The 11,861-nt window shown below is 49.7% G+C and overlaps 2 protein-coding genes across 2 annotated transcripts in view; both read right to left on the minus strand.

Moving 5' to 3' along the window:
- Positions 1 to 2,160, minus strand: part of LOC113214891 (zinc finger protein 235-like) — a 4,371-nt gene extending 2,211 nt beyond the window's left edge. Inside the window, exon 1 of the mRNA XM_052277396.1 lies at positions 2,150 to 2,160. Within this exon, the coding sequence (XP_052133356.1) occupies positions 2,150 to 2,160 (11 nt within the window). The remainder of the gene's footprint in view (positions 1 to 2,149) is intronic.
- Positions 1,891 to 11,856, minus strand: LOC113214895 (protein still life, isoforms C/SIF type 2-like; the record flags this gene model as incomplete). Its single annotated transcript, XM_052277397.1, has 13 exons — positions 1,891 to 6,155; positions 6,331 to 6,609; positions 6,690 to 6,911; positions 8,647 to 8,786; positions 8,925 to 9,112; positions 9,194 to 9,489; positions 9,568 to 9,747; positions 9,897 to 10,005; positions 10,106 to 10,300; positions 10,396 to 10,575; positions 10,682 to 10,794; positions 10,897 to 11,350; positions 11,440 to 11,856. Coding segments are annotated over 13 exons (2,928 nt in total), but the record flags the coding sequence as incomplete, so codon positions are not given.
- Between the last annotated feature and the right edge of the window lie 5 nt (positions 11,857 to 11,861).

The following is an 11,861-nucleotide window of genomic DNA, read 5'->3' on the forward strand; positions in this document are numbered from 1 at the left end:
GACGCGCCGGGTAGGCTGGAGTTGGCAGAGCGGCAGCCCAACCTGAACGCTCAAAGCTCGGCGTTTCATTCTATAGAACTGCCGAAAATTTAAAATGACAATAAATTACGTACTTTTACTTGCTCGTTAGAAGGATACATTTCTTTTATAAATTCCACAAGATTTACAATATTTGAATTTACTGCCAAATTTGCATATCTTTGATATGTACCGGATGTAACTGTGAATACGCAGCAGTGTTGTGGGACTGCATACTCAATATGGCCAGGGGCCATGGCCCCTTAGGGGTATAAAGAGTGGGCAAACCCACAACACTGCTGCGTATTCACAGTGTTACACCCGGGATAAAAATGAATCGAAATCAACAGATAGCGCTTGATTTAAGAGGGAAACTAGAGGAACTGGTGGAAATAAGTCGAAATAAGCGTTGTCTACCACTAAAAAAACCCTTCGGAATGAATCTAAGCGGACGAGAATCATTGGGAATCAGGAATTTCAGGAATCATGTGTACACTTCAAAAGGGAGTTATTGCTCCCTCGGATCAAACGAAGCCACATGTAATAGGGTTCGGAGCTCAAATAACACTGAAACGAACATTAAACTTGCAAGTTCTTAGAAAAATAAGGGTCGGAACTCAATCACATAGAAGCTTCATCAGAAATTTTACGGTGAAACAAATGGTGCCATCGAGAATTTGAGAGTTCGTTTAGATAATACACCACAAAAACTGATTACCTGCGGCCCCATAATCTGTTGATGGAAAAGTGTAATTACCTTGGGACAATGTTTTAATTTTACTTTTTACTTTCCCTCACCACTAAATTGTTTGAATGTGGCCGTTCTATGAACAACATTGTCCCTTTGTGCAGTGTTTGCCTCTGGCTCACCCTGTGTCGTTGTCGGACCCATCGCTCTCCCGCGACGCTGAAGTGGCGGCGGTGTAGAGGGAATGCTGCTCTACTGTGGCTCGTAAGTCGCCGCCATGACCTTCTCTGCCGCACTGATCGGGGCCCTGCCGGAGCAACCGCCGTCGGGGCCAAAGACGGTTTGTTTGCCGGCGGTATAGTGCCATGGGCGGGTATTCTATGGGCGACCTGCAAATTCGATTTCCAGCAGTGACGCTGCACCTCTGCCAGTCAGCACCAGCCACAGCCCCGGCCATACTGTGCGTATATGGGATGGGGGTGGGAGAGGGGTTTACTCAGTTCCTATGTGAGAAGTGTCGACGGCTTCGACGCGCAAGGCAAACAAATGATGTGTTTTAATACGGGTAACGCATGTTTCTAGACATGCGATGCGGCGATGCGGTGTTGCGGGGTTGCCCACTTCCCGCCCCAAAGGCGGTCCAGAAAGTACGTCCTTTCCGCTCAGATTAATTCGGAAAATAGTGGAGGATAGCGCCTACGAGACTCGGGGTAGGCCGCTCTGCAGTACATGGATGCACAGCACGCAAGATGTTGCCTACCTACCAGGCGCCATGAGAGCTTGGCGCTGCTGGATGACTTGACTAACCGCGAGGCCTCCGCCGCCAAGTCGCCAAGGACAAAGACTGTAGAATCCGAATACTCGCGCTAGGCGGGCAGAGGCCGCCCCGCCCCGCAATCAAGGAGTCTGGCTAAGATGGGAGACGCGACGGGCGGGCGGGTGAAAAGGTGTCGTTTTGAACGGTTAGCTACTATTGCATCGAACAAGGAGGGCTAAGGGCTAACTGAAACGCCTATTGATGCCCAGAAGCCCGATGATGTACAGGGTCCACAGACCCCCAGACCCCTTCCTTTATTTTGCTTATACTGTACCGCATGCAGTCGCACGGGCGGGTTGCAGACTTACACGGGGCCGTAATGGCACCGAAGACGTTAGGGAAAGGGGAAATAAAGACGTCAGTCACATGTCGTAACATTCTTTTAATATGAGCAATTTTTTTAAATATGTAGTTAAACAGAAATACACAACTGAATCCATATTTTCTTTTAACGACACAAACATTCATCAACAAGAACTATGACACGTAGTTCCTCTATGGCCCAGTTCCACCAAGAAAGAATATTTTAAGAGGTTTTTGGTACATTTCTTGGCACATAGGTGCAAGATCACCAGGATCATCTAGTATTCATTCTTTGTCGGCGGAACCGGCATTGCAGAACATACATTGCACCCATCTCACACTGACAATCTTTCAAGAATCATTCAAAGCCAGAATTCGGCTTGTATACACAATGAATATTTTTACACATTCATTACTTTAACGTTACAAAGCCGCATCACCGTTCGATCAACCCATTCTAGGCTTTCGAATCAACATGTTTTCGTAACTAATATCGCAAATTTGATAATTTTTGTACTTGTACATCTAATACATGTAGTGCACATTTTAAGAGAATGAAAAGTACTTGCCCGAGTAGAACTCTGCTACTATGTAACCAAACCCATGGCGAGTTAAGATCGAAGAGAGCGCTCTCCTAGTTTGGTACCTTTGCTCCACCTATCCTGACAAAACGTAGCAGCACTGGTTGGAATGGTTGGTCAGTCTACTGCTTATCTCTCTACAGTCAGAATATCTAGAATTCATGCGAAATTCAGATGGAAGCAGCGAAAGGACTATGTGGTGCAATCATTTATTTCTATGAACTTTGAATAACTTGCCCCTTTCATTCCATGGGAAAGCGGAGCGCATATTTATTAATTTTTGTATTTGGTATTTCAGAAACAAAGATGTCATTCCTAACATTTCCTCCCGACAATCAGCAGTCTCTCTTAATTTATTTTCAAAAATCGCCATATTTATAGTAGCAGTTAAAAAACAGATTTAAATTGGGGAGCAGTACGCCAAAGTTAAATAACTTTACATAATGAAAGACTAGAAACATTTGAGTAATATCCAATTGCGACCTATTATTCATACCCGCCAAACCCGACAACCAACATACCAACAATAACATAATCGTCGTCTAGACAGTTAATCAATCTCTTCAGAAGGCGCGGAGGGAGTTGAGTCACCTTTTTTAAAAAATGCGAGTCAATCTTTTCAGGCATTTGTGGTCCAGAGATTGACAACGCGATTCGTGCAGTGAATCCCTGCAAGAAAGCAGCGAGGTAGGATCCGTTGGGCACAATTTGAGTCGGGAGGAAATAATAAAAATTAAATTACTACACGTAGTTAAAGGTATATCACTGTTCATGAAACAGAACTGGGGCATTAGCCGTGACTAGAACAAGAGTTTTCTGAAAGCACCGCACCGCAACATAAATCCACAAAGCATGAATTGTGTCCAAAGGACCACCTCTGGAGTAGTGAAGTATATTCGTATAATCACGTACCAATAATCACAGTTATATACATTACAATGAGAAGACAAGTTAGCTGATCACTAGAGCTCTGTATGAACAGTGCTTAAATGCTATCCATGTTTTCTTAAATACTCAGTAAGTTATAGGTTAATAATTGTTATAAAATAATGTCCCCATCAACTCATACTCTCATTTCAATATTGACGATTACTCTTTAAACCACCAAATGAATCGATTCCAAATTTGAGCGGTCAAACCATTTAGTGTAAGAGTGGTTGCTATGGGAAAAATTAAATTATTCTCTAAAACTACCCTATCTAGTATTGAAATAATAAGAGATCTATATCATGACAGATCTGGGTTATTTTGTTCTTGGTTAACAGCCTTCTACCGTTCACTTCCTCTTAGATTGTACACTGTAAGATAGTGAGTGTTGTATAGAATTCTCGGTAAAGTTTTAATTGCATTTCCTCCTGTATCCATACTTCCAATTGTAAACCAAAACCAGAGCACACACTTCCAAGAAAATGAGGGAATGATATCGTAGTGTATTCCGATCTAGAAAAGCGTTAAGTACAGAAGGGAGAATAGGTATTAATGTCATGACTGGTGCAGAAAAGTAGCTCTTGGGGGGTCATATTCACACAACCGCCCACCCAGAAGTGGTTCTATTCTTCCTCCCGTTCTTTGCACTCCGATAAATTGAAATTCACCATGGACTATTAGGCTGATACATAAGAAAGGAAAAAAAAATGGTTTGCATCTTGTAACACGGCTAAAGTGACAGATATGTTCAGCTCGTTCAGGGAAAAAGATTGCATACAATGGAACCGGCTGAAGCTTCTATCCATCATTAACGTTTTGGCACGTAAGTTGAAAACGTGAAAAGAACACGAATGAACAATCTGAAGCATCGCCTCGAGGTCACGTCGGTGGATTTCGTGAGCAGAAAATGTTCACAGCCATGCTCATGTATTTGGTGGCATTACTTAACGACTAGTTTGGGCCGACCCGAGAGGAAGCTTAGTTATCACTGAGACGAAATGTGCAGCTTATGTAAAGGGCCAGCAGTGCAGTTGTCCTCATTGTACACTTTCAGCAATATTCTCAAAAGACATTTCAATAGTTTAGAAGGTCTCACTTCGAATCTGCCGACACGTTTTCTGACGATTCAATGGAAACCGGGAACTGCATCAATGACAACGTGATTGCAAGCGCCCGGAATCCACGTTATCAGTGTACAGGAATGATCAAATTGGAAACATGCACGCTTACCCAGAAAGACTCCTTTCTTAGCATAACAGCTGGCAGAAGAAAATAATAAAACTTAATGCAAATAATATAAACTGCCTGCCACAACCATCTGGGCTGAATTCCGACGTTTTAACTGACAAATGTACACAACCTTTGGTTATACGACAAAAAGGTGAGACAAGAAGAAAATAACGCCAACAAACTCTTAGTATATTTTTGGTATCTACAGAGAAAAGGGAGAAACAAGATAGCATCGTGAAGAATCAACGAAAGACCGAGGCAAAAATAAATAAATGGCGGAAGTTGACACAAATCGATAACGGTTTGGCACAAAGGGTGTTGTAGCGTCGGTCCTCCATTGCCCCCTTTCCAGTGGTTCTCGCAATGGTTTTCTTTCTCTCACACTCGCGGTGTACTTGCACACCACTCACATACGCACATCCAATTACACTCACTTACACACCATGCTGTACAGGTATTTACATAATAAAAACACTGGCCTTCCCGCAAGCCTAGTCATTCCAGGCTGCAAATGTTTGAAGCCCTGCCACATGGCCTTAGAGCGAGACAGTAGCAGATCTCGAGAGATCCTGCAGTCTTTGAGTGGCTCGAACACATTTAGTCAAGACGAAAAGCTAAACACATTTAGCAAATAGAAAGCACACTAGTGCTGAGGTGGAAATCCAATGCGCAAGACTGCCCAGTACGGCAATGCTACGTAACAGTATAACTCTTATATGTACATCATGGTCCGAACGTTTGATTCGACAGCGCTAGTCCAACCGACCAAGTGGGAAAGAGAGAAAGGACTACAACCTTAAACCTCCCTGACCCACAGTAGCCGACGCTGTCAAATTCACAATAAAATCTGCAGTCATCAAAAATAGTAGACGCTTTCCGCACCGGCAGAATCTGCTTCGTCAATACGCCTAGAGTCCAGTCACAGTGAAAAACATTTCTATAATACACTTTGGCGAAATCGGAGATAAGTTTTAGGATTGTGCTACCGCAAGGAGACACTGGCAACGTGGGTTTTTCTGTGAATATAGTTATTTTGAGCCAAGGACTCGGGGTACCTAGATAAATTAATGTGCAGATGGGAACTCTACTTTAAAATTAGATTGTAACGAGATACGTCAACATGTGCCGAAGCAGTTCAGAGGCACAATTATTTTAATACTTCCCAATATAAATAACAATGAATTTCGACGGCAATATCGCCAACGGTACATAAACGGAGAAAAAACGGTGGATCAAAGGGGTGCGGCTTGGACGTCACGTGGAACGGAAGATGGCGTGGTTGGGATGATTCTGTCGCAGTGGTTGTCATCTTCAGCACGTCTTTTATCCGAGCGTACACTGTTGATAAGTTTACAAGATTCGAGATGCAATGGGTTGCACACAGCTTCGATTGGTGCCAAGAAGGGAAGGGGGAGACCGTGGGGTGGGCGGGGGGCCTACTTGTGGCTGCGCGTGCTGCGGAGCGTGGCGGAGGGGAACTCCTCGTACACAACGCGGCCGCCATCGGACGACGTCGACGGTTTGCTCTTTCGTGGCAGCGTGGTCGCCTCGCCGAAGCCAACCATGTCGCGGGGCTTCCATACCGGCGAACCTGTGAACAGCGCAAGTCGCCATGGTAACGAAAGCTCTGGCAGGTGCGGCGGTCCACCCCGTCGCGCCCGCGTCCCCGGGTGTCAGGGCTGCGACACAGCAGTGTCGCGGGCGCGCCTTCCCTGCTGTCTCGCAGCCCAGACACGCGGCACGGCGGCGTACGGCACGTCACTCACCCAGGTCCTTGACGAGCGGCGGCTGGTAGTTCTCCGGGTGCTGCGAGGACTGGATGAGCCTCGCCTGAGAGCCCGTCGAGCCAGCCGACAGCGTGGACGTTGTGGAGAGCGTCAGATGGTTGGGGGTGCGGCCCAGCGTGCCGGCCTTGCCCATCACCTTGACGGCCGCCGGGCCGGGCCCCGCGGCCGCCGCAGCCAGCAGGCCCTGCGAGTCGTCCTCGCCCTCCGACTTGGTCCCCGGGTCGAACTCCCCCTTCGCCTTATCTCCGTGGTGCTCCTCTGCCGAAAGAATACAAGTCAAGTTGAGTGGACTCCTCAGGAGAGATTCTTTTCGACCTTCAGCTGGGAACACAACTCACCCTGGCCGTCGCTCACTGTTTTGCTGCGGCCCCTGAACGTTCCGGACTGCCCCGCGGCCTGAGGAGTACAGTCGGAGTCCACGTTGTCCAGGTCGATGTTGCCCGCTGAGTGCCTCTGCGCGTTCTTGCCGCCCTTCTTCGTCTTCCCCAGCGTCTGAGATCCCGCCAGGATCAGCGCGGCCCCGGAACCCGCCTTCGTTGTCACCGTCTTCGGCCCCACTGCTGCAAAACGAGCGCAAAGACGTGCGTCAGCCAAGGCTGTGCCCCGAGTGCGCGCTCAACCCCCTCCCCCTCGAGTGCGAGGCAGAGGCGTGGTTCGAAAACGCACTCGTTCCAAAGATTAAGTGACTGATTATTCCCGTCTTAAAGAGGCTTCGTTCGAATGAAGCTCAACTACCATTTACGAATACACTTCAAGCAAGATGTCTAGAAAAAAGAGAAACTTTGTCGCAAAACTCAATTCTAAAATGTTAGTGCAACAGTTAAATTCTTTTTGGCACTAAACTAAAGAGTAGCAAGCACACCTATGATTAAAGTTTTAGGGGTTCGAATGTTAGTAGTTAATTTAGGCTAACAGTGAAATTGTGAAAAAAACAATCGAAAGACAAAGATAAAGTGATTGAAGCGCCAAGGCCGGCCGAGGCCACCTATGTGGACCCAAGAGGCTATGGAGTACAGCAGCTTCCCTTCCAGAGGGAAGTGAGCCGGCGGCGCCCAGTGAGCGTGGTTGGGACGCCACCAGAGAGCGAAGAGAGAAAGAGACAGCCTATTCTATGCTTGTGGAAGCCAGAGGCCGATAGCTGGAGAGTACGAAGGGGATTTCTGCAGACAGGCAGCTTGTGATATTTTTTGTTATTATTTTTCAACGCTTTTGTCATTATAATATCATTAGCCATAAATGATCTATCTTTATCGTAACTTTTTTTGACATTCGCTTCGCAGCCGTTCATATACCATCATAAATTGTCATTGATCGCGTTTTGAACAGTTCGAGGCTGGCGTTTGCAGCGAACTTCCATAGAAAGAGAAAGAGACAGGGGAAAAGTGGCTTTAGTCAATGGCCGTTAGTGAGCGTCTCGGTCTGAACACCTGAGCCCTTCCCGAGGCCAAAGCCATATTCGGGTCAGAAAGCCATCCCCTTCATACGTACCCGGGTCAGCGCACATGAAAGAAAATGACGATTAGTGACAAAGTGAGTGCGATCAAGACAAGCAGGAAAATGACAAACAACACAGACACACGCGCAAACCGAGGAGCAAGTTAGGAAAAGAGATGTCAAAAGTTATTGCATTATTGACAATGAAGGTAAGGTGGATAAGGATCAAGGAGAAAACAAACGACTTGCTTTAGTTGCAGCCCAGAAAAAAATGCTACTAACATATTTATTCTTAAAAATCATCTATATAAGATTGGAGAGGATGGATTTTCGAGGAACATAAGGAGAGGTGCATGCGTGGGCGATGCTCTGCGTGGAGAAAACACAAGCTAATCACTCCGTTCATATCCTACGCGCACCACAAGCCCCCGCACACCCAAAAGCGTATTCCCAGACACCACAGACGGGAGACAGTGAGAGAGCCCAGACCAGCTGGGCGCAGCGCAGCGCCGCTCAGCCCGACGGGCACGGGGTAGGCCAGCCCGCCGCGCGCGGGGACGCACCGGGCGGCCTATCCCGCGCTGATCAGGCTGACGGGTCCGATGAGGGGCACAAAACAACGACACGCCCACAGCAATCGGTTATTGGGGGTTAGTGAAGCGCCACACGAAAGGGCTGAGTGCAGCCGACGGGTGTCTTGCCTGTGGTGCCGGGGCTGCTGGAGGGCGTGCGGCGGGCGCGGCGGTGGCCTGGAGAGCGCTGCTCAGCGCCGCCCTAAGGGCGCAAGTGACGGGCGCAGGGGGCGGTGCCGCAGCGCCAGTGGTGATCGCGGGTCTGACATGGACTCCGGTACTGACTCACCCAAGACGGTCCCCTTGTCATCGGCGGGGACGCTGTCCCCCGCAGAGCCGGGCTTGGTCGGCGGCAGGCTCATGTTGCGCACGCTCTCGCGGATGATCTGCCGTATCGTCTTCAGGAAGGCGTTGCGGAAGTCGGCCGTGCTGCGGGAACAGATAAGTATTAGGCCACAATTTTTCTGGTTTCTTTCTTGATTTTTTTCGTGATTTTTCCTGACCTTCCTGTTTTCTTTAGTGTATTGTGATTTTTATAGTGAAGAACTACCCCCGGCGTGCCCTCACCTGTTCGACAGGACGTACACCTTCTCCGAACGTCTCTGCACTTGGCTGCGCAGGTGGATCAGTTCCCACAGGAAGTGGGAGTCCATGTCCTTGGCCGAGCTGGCGCGCACCTGCACCTCAGTCACGGGGATCAGCACCTGGTAGCGGATGATCTCCACCTCGCTGGAGCTGCCTTTGCTCGACACACCCTGCGCAATACGATCAAGTTAAAGAAAAGATGCTGCAAAGATATTTTTAAAAGAAGGAGTCGGGTGCCAGGACAAACGTACCATCAGCTTCTTCTTCTGCCGCAAGCGCTCCTTGCACAAGAAGACGACGGCAGACTTGAAGACGAAGCACATGGCGTGCAGTTCTAGTCCCTTCTTAATCTTCCCCAGGAAGTCCGAGATGTTGAGCCACTCGACGCCCCCATAGTAGAGCAGGTCGCCAGGGCTGAGGTCGATGGGCTGCTTGCAGGACTTCTGGTGCTGACGGAACAGATGGTCGAAGATGGCGCCGTACTCTTCGTGGATGCGCTGCATCTCATTGATGTGCTCCGCCACCTTCTCCATGCCCTTGAGGGCCTCTGCAACAACACCGGTGTTCGTGTCAGTCGGATATTCCCACAACCTACAGTGTCGAGCACGTCTCCGCCGAGACTCACCGACGAGGTGCACGTGCTGCTCCGACTGGGGATCGGTGAGGTTTCTGAGCTGCTGCAGGAGCAGCGGGTACTTGAGGATGCGCTGGATGGGCTTGATCAGGTACGACTCGAGGGTGCTGCTGTGCTGTTTGCCAGGGTTGGCCCTCGCAAGGAACTCTCGCAGAGCCTGGTTGCCCTCATCTGGTGCAAGTGGAAAACATTACATTAATGTTTAGAAAACCTCTATTAGAACACATTGGCTGCTTTTGTTAACAAAAGGCTTGACCACAATGTCTCCAAGCGACAGCTAAAGCATTAATAAACAAAGGTAGTTTAATCGAGATACTCACTAGGATGTAAAACCTTTTGCGCCTTGCTGTGACTCGCGCAGAACGAACTGTATAGCTTAAAGTGGTTTACGTAGTATAAGAAGGCACTACCTACTGAGAACAGGACGTTCTAAAACAAACAGACACAGACGTGTTAAAACATTTCCTTTTTCCGGATAAAAGTTAACAGGAGGTGAAAAAATGGTTAATGGAGAAAATAAATATCCCACCTTAAATTGGCTAGGGTGGTCAAATTTGTGGAAATCAGGCTCCATGTCTAGGGCTTCGTCAAGGTTGTGCAAGAACTGGCGTTGGAAGGTGACTATTTCCTGAATATTTCCAAACAGGGCGTTGATTTCAGCTAAGGAGAGGAAGGTTTCTTTCTTCAGCGGCTCAAGGTAATTTTCCAGTAGGCTGTTGAGGTGCTGTAAACAGAAAAGATAGGTAAAAATCGAGTGCACAAACCAACAACTAGGTAGCGCTGAAGCCCTATACCAAGCGCTTGACCGAAAGCCCTCACCTTGACGTAGGTGCGCTCAGTGTCCACTAGTTCGAGCAGCACCTTACGTAGCTTCTCCGCGTCGGTAAGCTGCCTGCCTGGCGTGAGCATCGCCTGCGACTGCGAAGTAACACTGCCCGTCGGACTGCACTTGCGAGTCTCCACCGGCGATCGACAGAAACCCGTCACCTGCTCGGCCGTCTGCAAAGGGGCAAGGGGTAGTGTGACAGATAAGGAGTCCAAAGATATTCGGTGCTGGGGAAGAGGAGGATTCTCCTGCTTGCAAATTACTAAACAACACGCTCACCTTGAGCAAGTTCTCAATCTCGAACGAGTTGGCGCGGGAAGCCACCTTACCGCCCGACTCAACGCCTGGCGGCAGCGGGGACACATCGCCGTCCGGAGAGTACACCTCTTTGCCTGTGGAGCAGCATCAAGGTCGATTTTTTTTAACACTGCCCTCGAAGTTTTCACGTACCATAACGAAATAAAAATTTTCAAAACGATGAAAAAACAACTCACTCCAGCCGGGAGCGGGCACGATGAGGCCCGAGATCATCTCCTCGGAGATGACGGGCGGCTCGGACGGCGGCGGCGGACAGACGAGCGAGTCGATGATGTCGTCCGTGGCCCTCATGATGGTGGCCAGGTCCGGCGGCTCGGTGCGCGACGAGCGCATCATCATGCACAGCGACTGCTCCTCCTGCAGCACGCTCTCCAGGTACATCATGTCGAGGTCCGAGACGATGGCGCCGTTGATGACCATGATCTCGTCGCTCTTGATGATGCCGTTGTGCATGGCAACGCTCTTGTCCTCGACGCGCGACACGTAGCAGCACAGCTCGTCCTGCCGGTCCGCGTTCTCCATGAGCTCCGCCTCCACCGAGAAGCCCCACATCTGGTCCAGCGTCTTCCTCTGCAGCTCCACCTGGTACAGGATCTTGGCGCACACCTCCACCACCTCGTGGGTGTGCAGCTGAAAGATGAAAGGGAAGCGGGGAAGAAAGGGTTAGATGTCGCCGTCGAGCGCGTGGACATGAACCAGAAGCAAACACGACTACTCACGTAGGTCTCGATGGGGTCGGAGCGGTGCGGCACGAAGTAGTTGTGGTCCTCCATGTCGCGCCGCTTCTTGACGCGCACGAAGTGCTCCATGGGGTTGAGGTTCTTGCGGCCGCACGCGCTCGCCAGGAACTCCTCCACCGTCATGCCCTCGCGCAGGTAGACGTGCGCGCTCTGGCCCTCGGGCAGCGACACCTTGACGGTGCGCTCGCCCTCCTCGCGGGAGCCCACCTGCATGGAGCGGCGCGACGAGCCCGAGTTGGAGCGCGACAGCATGGGCGGGCGGCGCTTGGTGGCGCCGCGCCCAGCCAGCAGGTTGTTGAGCAGCGAGGGCGAGCGCGCGCAGATGAAGGCGTGGAACGAAGAGACCGTGAACACGCCCAGCTTGTTGAGGGTCGTCTTGGTGGCGCGGGAGACGTGCGTTA

Source organism: Frankliniella occidentalis, unplaced genomic scaffold (assembly GCF_000697945.3).
Source record: "Frankliniella occidentalis isolate FOCC.00 unplaced genomic scaffold, Focc_3.1 Scaffold10, whole genome shotgun sequence".
Taxonomy (NCBI): Eukaryota; Metazoa; Arthropoda; class Insecta; order Thysanoptera; family Thripidae; genus Frankliniella; species Frankliniella occidentalis.